This window comes from Trichechus manatus, unplaced genomic scaffold (genome assembly GCF_000243295.1).
Source record: "Trichechus manatus latirostris isolate Lorelei unplaced genomic scaffold, TriManLat1.0 scaffold00142, whole genome shotgun sequence".
NCBI lineage: Eukaryota > Metazoa > Chordata > Mammalia > Sirenia > Trichechidae > Trichechus > Trichechus manatus.
In genome coordinates, this window is record NW_004444078.1 from 4,446,796 (window position 1) to 4,468,036 (window position 21,241).

At 32.6% G+C, this 21,241-nt stretch overlaps 1 protein-coding gene across 3 annotated transcripts in view; it reads right to left on the reverse strand.

The window, feature by feature from the left end:
* Window positions 1-474: 474 nt before the first annotated feature.
* Window positions 475-21,241, reverse strand: part of GULP1 (GULP PTB domain containing engulfment adaptor 1) — a 134,415-nt gene continuing 113,648 nt past the window's right edge. For 2 of the 3 annotated variants that reach the window (XM_004385594.1, XM_004385592.1), the window contains 3 exons: window positions 10,959-11,097; window positions 6,752-6,846; window positions 475-546 (listed from right to left, as the gene is read on the reverse strand). In XM_004385594.1, the coding sequence (XP_004385651.1) occupies window positions 475-546; window positions 6,752-6,846; window positions 10,959-11,097 (306 nt within the window). Of the gene's footprint in view, window positions 547-5,397; window positions 5,409-6,751; window positions 6,847-10,958; window positions 11,098-21,241 lie in introns of all 3 variants that reach the window. The other variant, XM_004385593.1, reaches the window with a different exon arrangement.

Genomic DNA, 21,241 nt, shown 5'->3' on the forward strand with positions numbered 1-21,241 from the left:
GTAGATAAAATGACATGTCTAATGAATGGTCACATGATTATCGGTTTGAAAGTATTTAGTTTAACATTGGTCTACCACTTCAGGACTTTAAAAGGTATCATTAATGTATGGCTTTTGGGAAATCAATAATATATTAGCAGCCTGGAGAATAAACACAAATTTCAAAGGTGCTAATTCTTTAGAACTCAAACACATGACAGATATTTGGATAATTTGTCTGTCTATTATAAATTTACTTACAACAGAAAAAAAGGAACACAAAGGTTATGATTTACTTTACAGTGTATTGTTTTTAATATAAAAAATGTTACGAATCAACAGTGAATGTATGAGGAGATTTTACTGAAATAATTTTCAAAAAATTGAAATGTTCAAAAATATATTGACACATTTATAATACCTGTCACAGCGTAATAATGACATATATGCATATAAAAGAACTGTAACGTGAGTCAGGACCTCTTGTTCTTGACATCAACACTTGCTGTCTAATGGGTCGAGACAAAATACTGTGCCTTCAAGTGTTAGTCCCATTTTGAACCCCTCCTGTAAAAGAGAGTAACACCATTACAATAAGAAATGCTCATGGAAATAATATTTTTTTTAATAAAACAGTAGATAAAAAGATTATAAACAGACATTGAAATCTTCATGCTTTAATCAACTTAAAAATAATTATATGTCAAATGTTGGCTTGCCAACACTTTATACATATTTATACTCCTAGTCTTTGTTTTATACCCATTAGCATTTTAATGTTCTAAATACATGTGTGGTTAGCATGCATAAGAGGCAAAATAATTGGAATATATGGAATTAAGTAGTTTTAAGACTTAAGCATTTCTTTTTCAGTAAAGCCTATATACTATGTCATTCTCCTGTGTCTCAAATCCCTCTGTTGGTTTTCAAGATAAACATTGATTTAAATATGAAAATAGCTAGACCTCAACTTGATGAGAGGGTCAAGACAGCCTGATAAATTTCACCTTTCCTTTCTTGTTACCACTGTCCAGAGCCTGGGTAAAATATTTTTAGTAAATGCAATACCATATCCTATATGGAACACAGAAAAAAAAATTTTATATTTCTAGATCACCATGTCAAGTCAGCAAATTTTATTTTTACTGTCATAAAAACAATACATGTCTTTCTCAAGGAAACTCTAACAGCAGCTTTCTTTTTCTCTATCTAAATTGATTATATCCCCCTGTCTAGTTTAGAACTGCTGTAGCAGACCACTTTGCCATGGAGAGAGTTTCAGCTCTTGTCTTGCTACTGCTTGTAGTGAACTAGGTACTTTGAATCATTCTCCCTCCACCATGCTGTAGATGTTTCTTGAAGTTAAATCATCTTTGATTTATTGACAGGAAGTACACACTTGCCATGAAAGATTCCCCCCTCCACCTTAAAATTTTTGAGTTAAAAGTTACTGACAAAGAGTTTGTCCTTCTTCACTTCAAGCTTTCTTCTTTTTTGTATAAGATATTAAATTCTGGGCCTTCTGAGGTCTTACCACTTCCCCACATCCCCTCACCTACCCTGAAGTCAATGCCTATTGGACTGCAATGAAGAGGCAAAACGCATAGACACACATTGATCAGTGGAAATGGAGGCCACATTTTATGTTTCCTTAAAGCAGCAGCATGCCAGTGCCCTATATATATCCTACCTTTCTTACTAACTGGACTGAAATTTTGTTCCAGGAGGTGATCTGCAGTTTGGGTTAGCCATGTGACATATTATTGGCTAATGAAATACAGACAGCAGTCTATTCCTAAAGAGAACAAAATGTCTTTCAAAGTGAATGCTTTTGTTCATGGCTGTTTGTATGTTCTGTTTAATTAGACTAACTGTATATACCTGTATGAGAGACAATTGTGTATCTGTTTGCATTTCTCAAATTACTTTCATTCAGAACAGGTATCTAAATGTGCTTATCTTATTAGAAATCCAGTGTAAACAGTATCATATAGAAGATGAAGGTAGTTATGAAACTGCAAGCCACACTTTATCTATTATTAATGTTCCAAGAATGCTCTTCAGTATGTCTATAGTGCAGAGACTACAACAGCAATGTCATCACAGAAAAAATTTTTCAAAACTTCTTTCTGGTACTTGGAATATAAATTATATTCAGTTGGGTAAAGCTTAGAATACTTAACAAAAATTTTTAAGTGTATTTTTTCACAAGAAGAAATATTTTGCCATTTTATGCAATTTTTTCCAACTACTGCCAAATACTTAGAAAAGTCAATACTTTAAAATATTTCAAGTGAACTGTTTTTTAAAAATATTTTATTTGGATATCTGAGGATCTGTGTACTATGGCATCTTCTGGTGTATTATGAGTAATAAATACATACACACATACACACACATCTATATGTGTGTATGTATGTATTTTTTTTTAACTTTGGAAAGGTTTGAAAACCATACACTGTTTTTAAATTTTATCAGTTCATTCTGAAATTGAACCAGTCTCACTTCAATTACCCTGAAAATACTGTTTATCAATGCATTATCAGTATTTGAAATGAAAAATAGCAATCAAAATAAAAGAAGGGCCAGTCACTATTTCAATTAAAAAAAAAACAAAGTTTGTGTATTACTTCCAGCAATATCCCTATTGTGGTTTTCTAAGGATCCTCTCAAAGTTCCGTTAGATTAAGCAAATCATCCCAATTAACAAAGACACATTAACACCCCTTGTTTTTTTTTTCCCTCCTAAGATAAAATTTCCCACACATTCTCTGACTTTTCTGCATAACTCTCATTTTGTAAATCATAATGTAACCATCTCTGAATCCTTTCAAGGTTTCCATATCCTCTTACATTTTAAACCTCTGCATGAAGATTATGCTTTATTTACTTTATGTAGTGGTGGGAATTATTATAAATGAAAAATCACACAAAATAATTTTATTATTAATATATTATTAATAGTATGCTATTTATATGAACTATTCACCCAATTACATTTTTTTAAGTTTTGAAATAGAAAAGAATATCAAGGAAGGAATACTTCTCAAATGAAACAACTCTTACCGTGTACAGGTATATTTTAGAGCCTCTTTTATTTTCTCTCTACAGATTTTTAAAACTATTTTAATAAAACAAATAATTATATTTATATTATACTTAATTTTCATAGTATGTAACATAGTACAGTCCTTGGGTTACGAACAAGATCCATTCCTAACTGTATCTTTAAGTCTTTAAGTTGAAATTGTAGGTAAGTCGAACAGGTGCATATGGTTCTTATCTAGCCTTATTTTAGTGCAAGAGGAGCCCTGGTGGCGCAGCGGTTAAGAGCTTGGCGATTTATGGCTGCTAACCAAAAGGTTGGCAGTTTGAATCCACCAGCTGCTCCTTGGAAACCCCATGAGGCAGTTCCACTCTGTCCTATAGGGTCACTATGAGTCGGAATCAGCTCAACAGCAGTGGTTTGGTTTGGTTTTAGTGCAAGAATGGAGCCCTGGTGGTGCAGTGGTTGAGAGCTTGGCTGCTGACTGAAAGGTTGGCAGTTCAAATTCACCAACCACTCCTTGGAAACTCTATGGGGCAGTTCTACTCTGTCCTACAGGGTCACTATGAGTCAGAATTAACTAGAAGGTAATAGGTTTTTTAGTGGAAGAAAATGCTTGAAAAAACCTTTTAAGTGATTTAAAACTGCACAAGCAGCAAGCAAAGGTGATTGTGATGAAGAATTTGTTGCGAGGCGGTGTTAGTTCAATTGTTTCAAAGTGAGGGCAAATTTATATAAGATTAAAGAGCAGGTATGAGTTGTCTGGAAATCGGATGTTCATAATCCGGGGACCGCCTTATATAATTATTTATGTAGTATTACATAATATATTTTATCTTCTTTGTTTCATCTTAGCAGAACCAACTTTTCATGTTGAGTCACGATAACATTAATTTCAATGATTACATAATGATCTATTGATTTTTAAAACTATGCATTGGTTTCCAGTGTTTTACAATTACAAATAAGTTTGGACAGATGTTTTTATGCATAGAGATTTTTCCACATTAATAATGATTTTCTCCTCAGAATAGATTATTTTAAAGCATTCAATATCAAACAGAAATACAAGTATCAATACCACATTATTTTACAAAGGGATGCTATGTAATGACCCTGGCATGCCAGTGATTTAGAGCTCTTGTTTCATCACACTTTCCCTTGCCCTGGTTACTAGAAATAATATAAACTTGCTAATTTGCTAGATTAAAACGACATTTACAGTTTTTCTTTTTTTAATTGTGTTTAATTGGACTGAACATGTCTATGTGTTAGCTACTGTGGTCTTTTGTCAACTACTGCTTTTTCATTTAGCTATTGATTACTTTCATAATTATTTCTATATTTGCTTTAATTATGCACATGAGATATATTTATGTACGTTTAAAGAGCAAAGAAAACATAGCTTTAGAAGATTTATGTCCATATTTTTTCCTTCTAAAAACTTCCCTCCAGTTCAAAAGCATGATGAATATTCAATTATGTTTCAAACATTTTTAACTGCTTCTGAAATTTACTTGGGTATTTGCTGTAAGTGTCAACTGTACATTCATCTTCTTGACCTTCTCCCAAATTATTAACCAGTGGACTTAACGTAACTTAATTCATGATTTTTTCATCCTTCATTTAATTGCCATGCTTCTTTTTTAATGTATTAAATTATTATAAACCACAAGGTACACTTCTGGGCTATCAATGCTATTCCATTGATTTGTCTGTCAGTGACACATACCAGGCAGTTTAAAATACGTCAAATCAAGTGACTACTTAGTTGATGTCAAATAAATACCTAAATTTTCCAACAATTTATAATGAAATATGGTCTGACATTTCTGATTAAATCCTTATGTGCATGAGGCATTTCTGAGATTTTCAAACTTAAGAATTTAATTCCATTGGAAATAGCTTTAGTTAAAATCTTCTATAAATGAAGAAGAAAAGCAAATGCTTATTAACTCAATATGGTTTATAGAACCCATAATACAGTATTAAGTTTTTATATTATATGCAAAGATAAAAATAGTAGCTAAATGCATACATTAGCTTAATTAGGCTAGCAGGATTAATAACAAAAGTCATCAGAGACTTTAGATTAAAAAAGTATTATTTCACTTTAGTTAAAGTGACTTTGCAAGTAAATTGTGGACAAACAGAAACAGACAATGATGAGGTGAACAATACAATATTTACTAAGTCATTGAAAAATAACTTCAAAATATGGGTTAAAAAATCTCCTTAAACACAACTAATAATCAGAGACATTCATATGAAACTGCTGTTCAAATATTTCTTAAATAAAGCATCAAATATAAGGTTTTAGCTTTTAAAACGTTGTAATGTGTTTAAAATTATTATGAAAATAATATACCAACCATCTCTGGCGCTACCCACCATGAAAGCAGAAAAGAATAATAATAAAAAGACATTAACATTAGAAATGGGAAAAAAAATCACCATGCTTAAATGTTATTGGATTAACAAATCACTAAATCGTTGCAATACAGTGTTTCTCAAACTGGGTTCCTACAAATATCTGGAGGTGTTGGTGTAACAGTTAAGCACTCGGCTGCTAACCGAAATGTTGGCGGTTTAAACACACTCAGTCGCTCCACGGGAGAAAGACTTGGTGATCTATTTCCATGAAGATTGTTGGTGTGTGCCACCAACTTGATTCTGATTCATAGTACAGCCTAGGAAACCCAATGAGGCAATTCCATTCTGTCACGTGGGGTCACTACGAGTCAGAAATCGACTTGACGGTACCTTATAACAACAACAACAACCCAATACCTAGAAAGTAAGTCTGATTCACAGCTGCAGTCTAAAGTCCAGGGAAGAGTGTATTTACCAGTGTTAGAAGATAAGAATTCAACCTTTAATACTTTTCCCCCAGGAAGTGAAACATAGGGATTGAATGTATTAACCCAGTCCTAAATAAAAGGAAATACCTCCTTACTTTAGTGTCTTCACCGCATCTTCCAAATCAACTCCATATAATAGGGCTCTGTATGGATTCTATCATACATAATCTTTTTGATGTAAAATAGGATATAGTAGCTTCACCAAAATGTAAGGGGTTAATAAAGCACAAAAGATGACTTTATTTTAGTGCTTATAAGCTTGTTAATTGTGGCCCATCGTATAAACCTTTTGAAATCAATTTCTTCAAACTTCCAGAACAATTCAGAATTTAAAAATAAGATACAGTAAGAAAGCAAGAGAGAGAGCAAGAGAGACAACCCCAGTGGATTACATTCCTAAGCAAGTTATCACTGGGTGTCTGCTTTTTCAGTAAGAACCCAGAATTTATGAACTATAGCTACAATGCTTCTTTTTAGAAAAAATGATTTCACTATTAACATAGATTTTCCATCATCTACCCGTTTACAATTTTGAAATTCATAAATGGCAAGACTGAGATCAAGTCTTATAAATATAGTGCAATGACATTTTAATTTCTGGATTTCAAAATAATGAACTATTAGAATCCATGTTGTTTTGTGTAAGAAATGAACCAACTTATTGTCATTGTAAAATGCACAGTTAAAAAAAAAAACACTTCATTCATAACATCTGTAGGAGTATTTTTAGGACTAAATGTACATTATTATATGTCTTTATAATGACAGTAATTCAAGGAAAGGGAATTTCTGGTGTATACCATTCTCTTTGTCCCAGATTAAAAAGAAATAAACCATTTATCAGCCAGTCTGTTAAAACAGTCACCTGCATCTCATCTAATTTTGATTGAATATCTGGAGGAAAATCTCCTGCTCCACAGTTAAATGGGTCAAAAGGTTCTGCTCCAAACAGGTCTCGTTCTAAAAAGAAGAAAATGGTTTAGTAAATGAAATTTCAAGACATTAGTTCGGGTAAATTAGATTTCAAAGGCAGGATTATATAAATAAATCCTTACATTACCAAATGAGCCACTTTCCACACTTTCATTTTATGCTGGGAGTTCTGGTGGCACAGTGGTTAAGAGCTCAGCTGCTAATCAAAAGGCTGACAGTTCCAATCCACCAGCTGCTCCTTGAAACCCTATGGGACAGTTCTACTCTGTCCTATAGGGTCACTATGAGTTGGAATCCACTCGACAGCAATGAGCTTGGTTTGTTTTTTTGATTTTACCTGAGTTTAGACTAAATACCAACAAGGAAGCAAGGATCCATTTTATGATGATATTAAAAACTTGTCACATAGAATTATTATCCAGAGAGGTTTCAGTGTCTTTAATTAACTTTGACGAACTTCTTAATAGTAAATTTGACAAATATTTGATACTAAATAGATTACAATGCCTATATTTATTGATTCAATTTAAATGTACTAAAATTAATGTATTACTCATACTGAGAATACTCTAATTCCATTTATTTATGCCTTTGTAACACAATAGCAAGACAATATGTAGGACTGAGTATATTAATAAGTAGTCCTACTCATAGTTTATGTATTTTTACCTCACTTTTTTATCCAGAAAAAAACTTAAGTCATATCATTTCATGTAGTATGAAATCATTATCACCTTCCTAGATAACCACAATGAGACAGGTTCTTAAAAATGCCTCCTATCCTAGAAATAAATTTCTTTTTAAAGATAGCAGTAATGCATTATCCAAAAACCTCTTTGTACATATATTTGAAAGTATACACTGCTTTTTATCACTCAAGAATTATTATCAAAGTTAAAATTGATGTTTGGAATTGATAAAAGCACTGCCTTTTCTATGATTGAAATTTTTTTTAATCTTAAGACTTTTCTGAATCAATTAAAATCCATCTTTAATTGACAGAAAATTCTAAATTATATATAAGTATGGGGATTTATAATGTATGCAGATCTTCATTTGCAGGAAACTTTATATTCTCTAAATTCAGTGCTATGTAATAATTCTGTTTATGCTACTTTGTTCTATTATTTCCTTTAAAATCTCTGTGTCCCATTCTGGAGGACTCTTGCTTCTTCAGTTATAGCTGTTTTTGTTTGTTTGTCTATTTGTTTAGATTTTTGTATTAAATGAGTTAATACACGTAAAATTCTTAGAAGTAGCTGATGTACAGTAAGTGTTGTATGACGAGGAAGACCATATAATTTATCATCCAAAGTCATTTTTAAGAGCAAATGGAATGCTACTAATAAATAACCAGGATAATAAGTATAAGCCAGGAGCATCCTAAACTAATGGGAATTTATGGTCACCTTGTATATAACTAATGGGTATTATTATTGTTGTATTAGTCCAAGTGGATGTTGCTCAGTTAATAAATCAAACTTCAGAGAACAGAGGAATTTTTTTAGAGCTGTGTCCTAGTCGCCACTCTATTTTCAGCATATTGAACAGTACTTTACACATAGTCGGTTTTTGTCAAAAAGTAATGAACTAATGAAAGGGAAGGAGAGCTGGTCAGGAAATAGAGATTTTCATTATATAGGTTTTCTCAAATTGAAAATAAAAAAATCACTAAAGATTTCAGATGGGCTTAAAAGGATTCTTGAAATTCCTGCAATGCAATGCAAAATTTGGTATGAGTGGACGTGTGTGCTTTTCTGTGAAGAGCATTCCTAACTTTTATCAGATTTTCATGACTCCTCCAAAATATTAAGAGACTACTACAGCATATAATAAGCAAATATATTCAGACAAATTAATAAATACTACCGAGTTTTTGGTCCATTTTGTCAGCTCAGATGGGTCTAAAATCTGTATCGAAAAAATATCCTGTAGGTCCAAGTTTCCATGAAGAGTTTTGCAATGTAATTAATAACATTACAAATTATTTAAGTCTATAATGCATAAGCAAAAAAATAAAAACTAATGGGTGGTGGTTCACTCAGTTATTCTTTCTTTTATCCATTAATATTTATTGAATATATATTATATGCCACTTAGTTTGCTAGGAAAAGGGTCCATGTAGTGAAGGAAGGACCAAGTCCCTTACCTCATAGAAATTATAGTCAAGCAGGAAATATAGTTATTAAATAAATTAATTTATGCTTGATATTCAGAGGGAAGTCACAGCATTCAATGGACGTGAAAATCAGGGGATCAAAAATATGCCAGGAGAACTACTAGTATTCTCAGATGCCAACAAGGAGAAAAGTGAAGGGGTCAAACTTGTTGGCATTTGCTTTTATTTATATAGTAGATAATGAAAAATAAATAAATGAATACATTTAAGAGTCCATTTAAAGAAAAAGTCCTGTTACTATAATCCCACTGAATTAGAGTCTTCGACAATTTCACAATTATAATTGAGATGAAAAATTAGTCCTCAAAGTCTTTGTTATATATATATGTTGCTATATATAATAACTTTGATAATCAGGAATGTGCAGTGATTGAAAAATGTAGCAAAGGGTTACTTCATTAATAAATGCCTTAAAACCACTTGACCATCTCCACCTAGACTTTCCAAAGGCATTTGAAACTCATCAATGTCTAAAACATAACTCACTATTTTCCCCTTCTCTATCTCTAGTTTTCCCTGTTAACAACAGTTTGTCTAAAATCTTGAATCACAATTGATTTTGACCTCCTATCACCATCCATACAGAGTTGGTCACCAAGCCTTATAGATCATTCCTCTTAAATATCTTCAGATCTATTCACTCCTCTCAATTTGTATTTCTACTTGAATTATCATCCTCCATTATGGATACATTCCTAATTTACCTTTCAAATTCCAGCATAGAGTCCAATTCTAGTGCATGTGCTAAAGGAATCATTGTTGAATGAATAAATGAATGAATGAATGAATCAGTGATGAGGTCCAAGGAAGTAAAAGATGGAGGGAAATAAAGAGATTTGGGAACACTCATAGGGCAAAAAATACTTCATCATGATATCAAGTTACAGGCAACATTTTCTAAAACACACCATGACATATATATTATGGATTATTTCCTTGACAAAATTATTTTGCATTGGAACAAAATATTTTCAGAGGCATTTAAAAATATATTTCAACTTTATGTAAAGTATTGAAATATTTTTATAAACTGATTTTAAAGTATCTAATGCTATTACTTTGTATTTATAAACTGATATTCTAGAATTTATTGAGTATTTAACTTGAATAATGTACTATGTTAAGATCTACAAGGAAAAATAAAGCATAGGCCCTGCCATGCATTAAAGTTTTAAGCTAAAACTTCAGAGTTATATTTAAAATGTATTAACGTGAACTAGAGAGGATGCAATACAGCATAAAAAATAAAAATTAAAAAAAAAACTCTCTTTAGTCATAATGACTGAACACGTCCATTGGGAACTATTCTTACAGCTTCTATGACACAGCACAAATCAAAATGCAGCCAAGACAATGAAAATGAGCATTTTTTGTATGCTTTCTAATCCATCAAAGAGAGTTTTATGTTCCTTCTAGATAAATAGAAGGTAAAACAGAAAAAAAATGTCTTTTATAGCATTTTAGATATCAAAAAATCACTTACATAGGATTAAAAAAAAAATCATAAAATATATAGATTTATACATGTCTTTAACTTAGAACATAAATATAATCTAATAAAAATATTAAAACCAAACACTGTTGAACATGTCAAAAATAATTAAAATAATTACTACTAGAGTTCTTTTGATTAGCTAAAATTAAATATAAAAATATAACTCACAACTCAATGAAAGTGTAATTAAATGCTTTGCATTATAATGTAAATGAACATACCAAAACATCATTTTTTTTCCATAAAATAGGCTCAAATTGCAAACAGTGATATCTTCAGTACTATACTCTGAATTATAAAGTGAAATAGAATTAATGAATTTGACATATATACAAAAACTTAGTTATATTCTAATAATTAAAATTGTTAGCAAGCTTTTTAAGATATACAATTCTGCATAGTCATTAGAATGTTAAAATATACATGAATATAGCAAGAAAATATTAATTTGTTGACAAAGCTTACTAATCTCGGTAGATCTACTAGGTACTGGAGGTGGCTGTGTGCCATTGCGAGTAGGTATTGAAGACTGGGGCGATACTGGAGAAAATGGAATCATATCAAAGATGTCCGTGGAGGGTGACATAGGTGTCACACTGCCTGCCTGAAATGAAGATAATATAAATTAGGGAATTATTTCATGTAGACACATTATAATTTTAAATATTTCATATACATATAAGACATACATAACAAAACAAATTTGGTTGAATCAAATTAACTTGCCATCTTATAGATCACAGAGAGTTAAATATAGGCGAATTTATATGGTTCAAGCTGTTATGCCAAACTATTCACCAGCAAGAAAGCCTTGGGCAATTTCTGCAGAAATGTTCTCCAAAGATGATGGAAAAAAGGGCTATACTGAGTGCTATTACAGAAATACCACAAGTGGATAGCTCTATCAAAGATAAATTTATTCTCTCATAATCTAGGAAGCTGAAGTCTGAATTCAGGATGCCAGCTCCAGGGGAAGGCTTTCTCTCTCTGCTGGCTCTGGGAGAAGGCCCTTGTCATCAATCTTTCCCTGGCCTAGATGCTTCTCAGTGCAGGGATCCCAGGTCCAAAGGACGTACTCCTCTCCTGGTTCTTCATTCTTGGTCGTAGGAGGTCCCTCTCCTTTGTGCTCGCTTCTCTCTCTTATATCTCAAAAGAAATTGACCCAAGACACAACCTAATCCTGTAGAGATTGAGTCCTGCCTAATTAACATAACTGCCTCTAATCCTGCCTCATTAACATCAGAGGTTAGGATTAACAACACATAGGATAATCACATCAGATCACAAAATTGTGAACAACCGCACAATACTGGGAATCATGGTCTAGCCAAGGTGACATCATTTTTGGGAGACACAATTCAATCTATAACAAAGATATACTGGATTTTTTGTTCTTTTAGAGATAATTGCTATTGATATCAGAGAATTGGAAGTATGTTAGAAACGATTTGTATAAAAAATTAATTTCAGTGATATAATTTGCATAAGATTATAAATTTTAAACAGAAATAATTGAATAATGAATGACCCACCTTCTCAGATATAACAATTCAAATGCAATAGATGACTAGTTTTTTAATATTCAAAAGGAGAGTATATTTCAATTTGCATTTATAACTACAATGACAAACAACTATTATATTCACTACATTGCTTTTTATTCCTAGAATAAGATTCCATCAAGTTTTTAAAAATATACAGCTATCTCATGAAACTAACAATCACTAAATGTGCCACCAAAATCATTGAGTTATCTGGGCTGAACCAATAAAAGGAAAGAAAAATACAAAGTCCATGAGTATGTAGCCAAGAAATAATGTAAGAATGAAAAAAAATCACCACTTCGATTATCAGATGGAGGGGTATTAATTTTGCCTATGAAAACCATCTGATCTGATCGGCAATAAAAGAAAGTAAATTTCTATTTTAGAGGAAAATAGTCAGGAAAAATTTGCTTTTCCTATAAGCACGTAGTGGTTCATATTAAAATTAGAGTTCTCAGAATACATTTACTTTTTCTAATTCAACAGGTGATGCAGGAGATTAAGAGAAATAAGGCTGATTGTGACAGATTTGCTATCCAATTAAAATAATTATTGGTACATCTTTTCCATGCAGGAAAATTAATGTCATCTTCCTTTTCTTTAACAATTTCTTTATTTTATCAGTCATAAAAACTATCCAAAGACTTCAAAGGAACTTTTTCGTTCACCTCTTTCCACCTACTCGGGAATGCTGTTCTCCTAATCATCCTATCCTCTGATTTCCATTTCTCTCCTCTTTCTTAGGATATAAAGATACTCAGATCTCGACTGTCATTAAAAACTAATACCAACCAACATTTCCTTACTGTGTTCCTCTTTCTTTATTCCTCTAGTCACTCTCTTCTCTTTCTCTTGCCTTCAAACCTAAGCTCCTTGAAAGAGGCAGTACATTTCTTGTCCCAACTTCTACTCCATTCAGTCCTCAACTCATATCAATCTAGACTTTGCTCATTTCGCACTGAACTATACTGAATCTGCCTTTACCAATATTTCTGATAAGCAAATTTCACAACTGCAACATCTGATGGACTCATTAAAGTATTTGTCCTATTTCGTCTTTTTTTGGTGAACTTGTATACTATCACCACTCCCTATTTGAATATATCAGGTATCCAAAGGAAACAAAAATGGCACACAAAGACTCCAGATCACATCATGTTGATTCAAGACTTTCAGGCATACCATATTTTTAAATTACTATATAAATGGCATGATCAGCAGGAAAAAAAAAAAAAAAAAGCAAAATAAACAAACAAAAACCAAAAACATGTCAATAATAAAAGAGTTTCTGCTCAGCAAATTACATGAGGTCTTGGGATGCTGTTCTCACTGATTGGCTTGGGAAGGCCGCATTTAGAAGGTGGTGGTATTAACAGTCCCATTGATAGTCTGGAATCAGGCGAGTTGAGAGGAATGACAGTAATGGAAGAACTATTTAGATAGGGAGATGAATCATCACTACTACTCCAAAAAGAAGATGAGCATCTCTGAAACCCGTGATCAGACATGTTACGCAGCAGCTGTAAAGGAATAACAGAAAGAGAAATATACTAAGGGGAAGAAAGAAGACACAGAGGAAAAGGAAAAAGTAGATATGAAAATTTACTTGGCATTTTGTGAAAATAAGTTAATGTCAAAATAAACTTTACAAAAATTAAAATACATGGTTTGAGTAGATCTTCCTATTGTCATAGTCCTTAGCTTTGGATTGCTTAATTCGATTTTTTTTACTAAAATATTATAATTACAAATATTTAAATAAAATATTGCTTTCACTAGGATTTGATCATTGGGAGAGTACTGTTTAGCTTGAATAACTGGCTATCCACCAGAATAAAGGGAATCAGGATATGACCTCGTGAAAGAATCAACATATTCCTGTTTTGTCTCATGGGAGTATGTTTTGGGATTGCAGTTATTTAATATCCAAAATGATATGTACTTTACCTAGTCTGTTAACATTTGTAGGTATATCTAAAAGAAGAAAGATTGGACTCTTTAAAGCCATTAAGGGAAAATGGCAGCTGCCTGAGAAACCACGATGAAGGGCCCACATCAAATAGGCACAGAGATTCTGTGATTTATGTGGGCAATCTTCTCCTGTTTTTATTTAGAAATTGGTTTTACCTCTGTGGAGTTGCTTTACTGTAAGAATCTTCTCTACCTCCCCACCATTTAGTATCAAGTCCCTTATCTCAAAAGCTTCTAAGCAGGACCAGTGTGGTAGCTTTCTCAAAGAGATAAATATAGGCAGAACAATGAATAATTTATAGTTTAAATAAATTATACATATAAGTATACATATACACATATATATAAATATACTTCTAGAGGCAAAAATGATTATATTTTTATTTCTTCCTACATATCATTTTTTTTGTTTTCTAATCCTTATATCTAACTTTTCCTATTCAAATTTTGGAATCATAAAATCTGCATTACACAATGTTAATAGGAAAAACGTATCCAAAGGACAGGAAAAATCATACTAAAAATTTTCCCTTATTTGTGTAACATATTTGACAAAAGATACTATATAGAAGGAAACCCTGGTGGCATAGTGGTGAAGTGCTACAGCTGCTAACCAAAAGGTCAACAGTTTGAATCCACCAGACACTCCTTGGAAACTTTATGGGGCCGTTCTACTTTGTCCTATAGCGTTGCTATGAGTTGGAATTGACTCGACGGCAACGGGCTTTTTATTTTTTTTACTATGTAGAAGGACAGGAGAAGATACAATGACCTCAAAGTCATAAGTACAGAAGAGAGATATTTGTAATGAAATCTGAGGATGACAGTGAAGAGGAAAATGAGCAACTTATTTGGGAGAAGTACTTTGTGTAATGTGATGAAAGAAGGAAGGATAATAGTAAGAAAAGAAGAGTTATTAAATAGGAGTAAACTCCAGTAAAAAAAATTGTGATTTTGTAGAAGTTTCAAAAAGGGCCACCACATACGTTTTAGATTTAACCCTCAAAACATTCTTTTGAAGTACTAATAGTATGTCTTTATAACAATAATAATATGAGAATTACAGCCCAGAGATTCTTAGTGACTTATTTCTGTATGAGGTAAGAATCAGAGTCAAAACTCAAAGCTATCTAATTACAAATATCGTGCCCTTTCTGCAGTAGTGAGGAATGGAGAATGGTAAGACTTTAGGGGGATGGGAAGAAGGAGTTGTCAAGCATCTCAAATGAATCAGAGAGATAATAATAATGTGCATGTAGTATACTGTACTGATTGTGAATGTCAGTCTTTGGATGATTTTGGAGGCTACTTTCTTTAAAGCATGGAGAGTTACGAGTCACACTTCAGAGACTTTTCAGCACGGACAGAACTATGAGACAGCCAACAAAAATCTAACTTTCGATAAGCCTCATAGTGAAAGGTAGTAAGTAAGTTTATAGCTAAAAGGACTAACAAGTTTGAAGGAAGCTGTTAAGCTAGGAGTGACCGTTTCACAAGTTTCTGGAGGCAGAAGGGAAAAGGAGGCAGTGTAAGGAAAAAGTTAAGTTGAGGGAAGAGTTCAAGTGGAAGCAAAGTCTCTGATGGTATGAGTTATATAATCTAACACTCTAATAATATGCAAATATAATCAATAATTATTGCTTTCTCTATTGACCTCAAATAGTGATTATATGACAGACAGGTAGACAGATTAGATAGATGATAGATAGATAGAATAGATAAATTTATTTTACAGTCAATATAACTTAGTACGTAATTTTGTTATAGGTGGCCACTTTTGTCTTAATTAAAGGTGAGAACTGTAAATTCCTTGTGGGGCAAAATTTTGTTTTTCCATAATATTTTATATAACACTTTAGAGTACTGCATATATAATAAACCATCAAGGCATATTTATTGTTTATTTTATACTAGAGAATTTTTTTCATTAAAACTGTAAATAGATAAAAGTGTTTGCACTGAGTAAAACATAAAATATCAAGTAGAGGTTGTCCTTGGTATCATCCAGCTTGTAAAATAAATGGAAATACTCTGTCTTGTTTTATGACTTGTGTTAAGCAAAAATTCTTTACCAGGTGCCTCAAAATAAACTGAAGGCCAAACTTTTCTAGCTTAAAAGTACTCTAGTATTTTATCAGGGTGATAATATTATGTATTATCATAGGACTACATCCTCTGGGAAGATACACTAATAAAAATGAATAATGTACATAATACTGAAATAATCAAGTATGCAAATAATCCAATTAAGAGATGGTTTTACTAGCTTGCAAGTGGCCATCAAAGCTACAACAATTGGTCTCCATTCACTTGGAGTAGTAGAGGAACAAGAAGAGTAAGGAGAATGAGGAACCAAAGGGAGAAACGGAATGCCTGTCTGGTTGCTTCCATGAGCAACTGCCTCCTATGCCAGGAGACAAGAAGAACAGAATAGTGCTTGGTTACCATTACTGAACATTTTGACCAAAGACTGTATAGAAGAATCCTGATCAAAGGAGGGAAAATTTGGAATAGAATTTAAAATTCTTAGTGGAATTCAGACTGGCTTTCAGGTGCCATTGAGGCTGGATGAACCGCTGAAAATATCACCCTGAGATAGTCTTTAAACCTCAAACCAAACTATCCCCTGAAGTCTTCTTTAAACTAAATAATACAAAAAAAAAAAAAAGAAAACCTGTTGCCATCAAGTCGATTCCGACTCATAGGGACCCCATAGGACAGAGTAGATCTGCCCCATAGGTTTTCCAAGAAGGGCCTGGTGGATTCAAACTGCTGACCTTTTGGTTAGCAGCCATAGCTCTTAACCACTACACCACCAGGGTTTCCAAACTAAACAATAGTTTCGTTTAATTAGTAAAATATGTCTGTCTTAAGCATTGTGCTTTTTTAAAGAATTATCTATGCAGTATCAAATTGACAACAGCAATTGGAAAGATTAGATGAGAAGCTTAGGGGGAGTGAGTTTATGTTAATGGTGGTGGAATAACTTGGAAAAGGACAGCTAGAATGGTTGTACAGCTTGAAGAATGTAATCAGTGTCACTGAATTGTACATGCAGAAATTGTTGAAATGGTGTATCTTTTGCTGTGTATACTTCCATCAATCAATCAGTCAATCAGAGGTAGTTTTACTTCCAAAATGGTAAACGAGGGATAGCTGATAAATTGTTGAAATGGTGTATCTTTTGCTGTGTATACTTCCATCAATCAATCAGTCAATCAGAGGTAGTTTTACTTCCAAAATGGTAAACGAGGGATAGCTGATAATGTTCAGCGTTTCAGTACCTAGAGCTTAAGACTCGAAGGCTATCTATTACAGATATCTTTGGATCGATCATCAGTAAGCTGGATTTGGTCAACTGACCTTTTTTGTCTGGGTCACACAGGTCTTTAAAATATTGAATTAGTACCTCAGGTAAATATTTAGAGATTTCACATTAAAAATTAGAGATTTTCTTGAGAATTCAGAAATCTAGAAAGTGGACACAGAATCTTGCATGAAAAGAATTAGCTGGTATTAAGTATCTGCTTTACCTTTAAAGTTTGACATGCGCTCTCCAATTCATCACTACCACTAAGTGCCCATTTCACACATTTAGGTCATATCTGAACTTTGCTGACATTTAGGTTGGTGATTCCTAACCTAAAAATGGTTCAAGTCAAGGAGTTAGATACCGTATCTGATGGATGTTAAGCCCAGCATATTTGAATGCATGGGTGTATTTCAGTAGTGCCTGGTTCTGGACCAAACTATTAGACTTATTAAAGAAGGATAAGAACATGTGACTAAAACATCTGGATGACATGAGGTGGCATTTTTGGCACTAGATAAATATTTTTATTGGTGTTTCTAAATTTAACTGTTCTGGAATTAGTCCTTTCCCCCACCCCACCCCACCCCATCCCTCTGCCGTTTCTCTTTAAGCTGCTATTTTTAACTGGTTGATTGCATTTGTTTTTTAAGAAATGAAATACATAGTTTATATGTAAAAAGTCTGATATTTTTATTTTGGCCCTTCTAACAGTATTTAGACAGATGGCTAGAAATCGACTTTTTTGGACTGTCTTACAGAAATACATGGTATCACTGTTCAACTAAGCCCTTTACATTCATACTTTCAAGTGTTTTGGTGTTTCAGAACGTGCAAAGGATCTGAATTATTATATTAAGGGGAATTCTATGATCAGCAATTACATCATAGGCAGAAATTATTAGATTAATAGGACACATTAATGATGCGTGTCCATAATTGAGGTTTGTTGTTGCTGCAGTTTTGTAGCTTTTCCTTCTTTAAGTAGTGGCTTGGTATATTTAGGCCATGGTGAATATTTCAACTTGGAGCTTTGCCTAAATCATACAACAATGATAACATGTCATAAAATGTTTTGAATTCTATCAATAAATATTAAGTACATTTAAACAAACAAAACTTCATTAAAGACTAAACAGTTCTGTAGTAATAGCTATAGAAGTATTAGAATGATACTAACATTGTAAATATAATTGTATTGGCAATAAGAATCTCCAAAGACCTTTTTAAAATGTAAAATAACTTCAAGATTAAGCTATGATTTACCATGTTTATTACCATATAAAGGTTCATAGTTCTATTTATAATTAAATTAAAAAGTAAATTCCTTCAAAATTTATTTTTTAAATATCATGTGTAAATCAAATTTTTCTAGTTAAAAAACAGGTTTATTATAAATAACACTAAAGATGGGGCAACATAATTGTTATGTAAAATATTCTGGCAAATCTTTCTATATTATCATGCTGATCGATACTTTAAAGTTCATTTTTATGACACATTATCATTATCACTTTTCAAATAATCTTTAAAAGTAAAGACTTCAAGAATTTAGAACTTACAGCACCACAAAATTTATTTTTTTTACATTTCTATATGCACAGTTTATTTATATTGGTCTCTTAATTGTAAGGTTTATCATCATATAAATATTACAAGAATCTTGCCTGTTAAATGAATATGAATGCCTACATTTAGCAAAAAGGAAAATGGAAGCAAGAAGAGGCCAAAGGACTTGACCAGGTACTCATGGTCAGAACTGGAATGGGGGCATACTGTTTTTCCCATCAGACAGGGTTCATTTCTTTAGAATCATCTTTTGTGTAACTGATAATTATGAAAGTGAAGTTGTGGATAGGTGATCATTTTTTCTGGGCACCAGATGTTCTTTAACCAATGTTCATGTTTAAAATGTATGCCTCTGTTTAAAGATTCACATTTGGCTTATTGTATAATTCAGTTTTCCCAATATGCTCTTGCCCATCCTGTCTAACTTCAATAGCAGTTGAGAAAACACTAGGGAAGGATAAATAGGCAAGCTTGTTTACCCACAAAGAAGTACACATTTAGGTTATAATTGCCCTATCAAGTCTAATCAGTGGCTGCACAGTTAAGTATGTAAAGGTAGAATTTTATCCCGTCACACTGGGTTTAATTGAAAGGGAGTCTTTTTTTAAAAAAAAAACAAAACAAAACTCAGCAATGAAAGTCCAATATTCCTTAGGACTACAATTTTGTTCATTTAATTTCCTGGCAGTAGTCTGATTTGGTTAAAACTTGCCACAGCCAGAAAAATAAAATATAAGCCCCCGGACATAAGAATCAAGAGGAACAATTTGATTGAACTTGTTATGTCCACTTCATATAATGGAATAATCTTCTGGAGGCTTTCATGAGGCTAGGAGGAAAGAATAGGCCCTTTTTCTAATATAAATATAGGCAACACAACCATGTGAATATAATAAATGGAAATCAGATTGTTCCTAGATAATTAGTACCAAATGGTGGAAAACCCAAACTCTAATCTATTGCCAAACCACTAGAACACAGCAAAAAGCAAACAGCACAGTAATGGAAATTTCTCAGTGTATCTAAATTACTGTATATATAAAAAAAGATCCAATTTCTAAAACCAGTGAAAACATTTCCACCAATCTCAGTGTTATACAGAGGTATGTAATATGGGCACTATCAAAGGCTATTTTGTTTATCAGAAAATAACGCACGATTGGAGTCATAACTAGGAGACATGTAAGCATTCTGTTAAGAAGTAAACAATAATAATAATAACAACATGACAATCTACAAATGAGAAAAATGAAGAATTAGAGTGGCTTCATTCATCATACATATGAGGAATTGGTTATAAGTTAAAAAGGATTTGGGACAAATTTTAAGGATACGTATTTTTTGCTTTGTAGTCAGGCATTTCTTTTATTTTTAATACTGTGCAAACAAATTGACTCATATTTTTTTCCTTATATAGAACTGAATTGCTCCATAATCTCCTGCTGGTAAAATTTATACTGAGCAGATATTACTCAAACAATAAACAATAATCCAAATGATGACATAAAAAGGACAAAATCAAGTCCTATGTTACTAGTCCAGATCTCCTCTTTAATTTCATATTTGTATGCCCAGCCTTCTAATAAACATTTCCAGTTGGCTATCTAGTTGGCAGAAGTAACACAGGCTAAAGTAAAATGTGGATTCTTTATCATTTATTACCCATAGTCATCTGTGTCAGAAAATAACACTACCATCTACCCAGATGCTCATATTAAAAACGGAGGGTGCATTCTGGACCCTTCTGTTTTCCTCACAGCCCCAACCAACACATCAGTAAATCCTGCAAGCACTACTTCCAAAATGTATCCAGAATCTAGCTATGCTTCTCATCTTCACTAATATAATTCTAGTCCAAATCACTCTCCTCCCTCTCGTGGGCTATTGAAATAGCTTCCTATCCAGTTTCTGGGACCTCACTTTTGCCTCTTTGTAGCCCATTGCCACTATACAGCAGTCAGGTATTCTCAAGCTCACCTATTTAAAACCTTCCAGTGTCTTTTTTTTCTTTTTTGCAAAAAAAAAAATCCAAAATCTTCACCATGGGCTACAAGGCCTTATACAATCTAGACCCTGATTCTCTTTCCAATATCATCTCCTACTTTTCTGGCTTTCATTCACTCAGCTCTAGCCACAAAGTTCTTGTTACTACTTTTAGCCCTCTGTATTGGCTAACATTTTGTGATTTGTGTCTCAATTTAAATGCAGACTTCTCAGAAAGGGCTTCCCTGATCACTTTCTCTAAATAAACCCCCAGCCACCCTCTTCCATTTTCCTCTATTTTATTTTTTCACAGCATCTAGCAGATCTGAATTTTTAATTTATTTATTCATTTATCTATGTGTTTATTATCT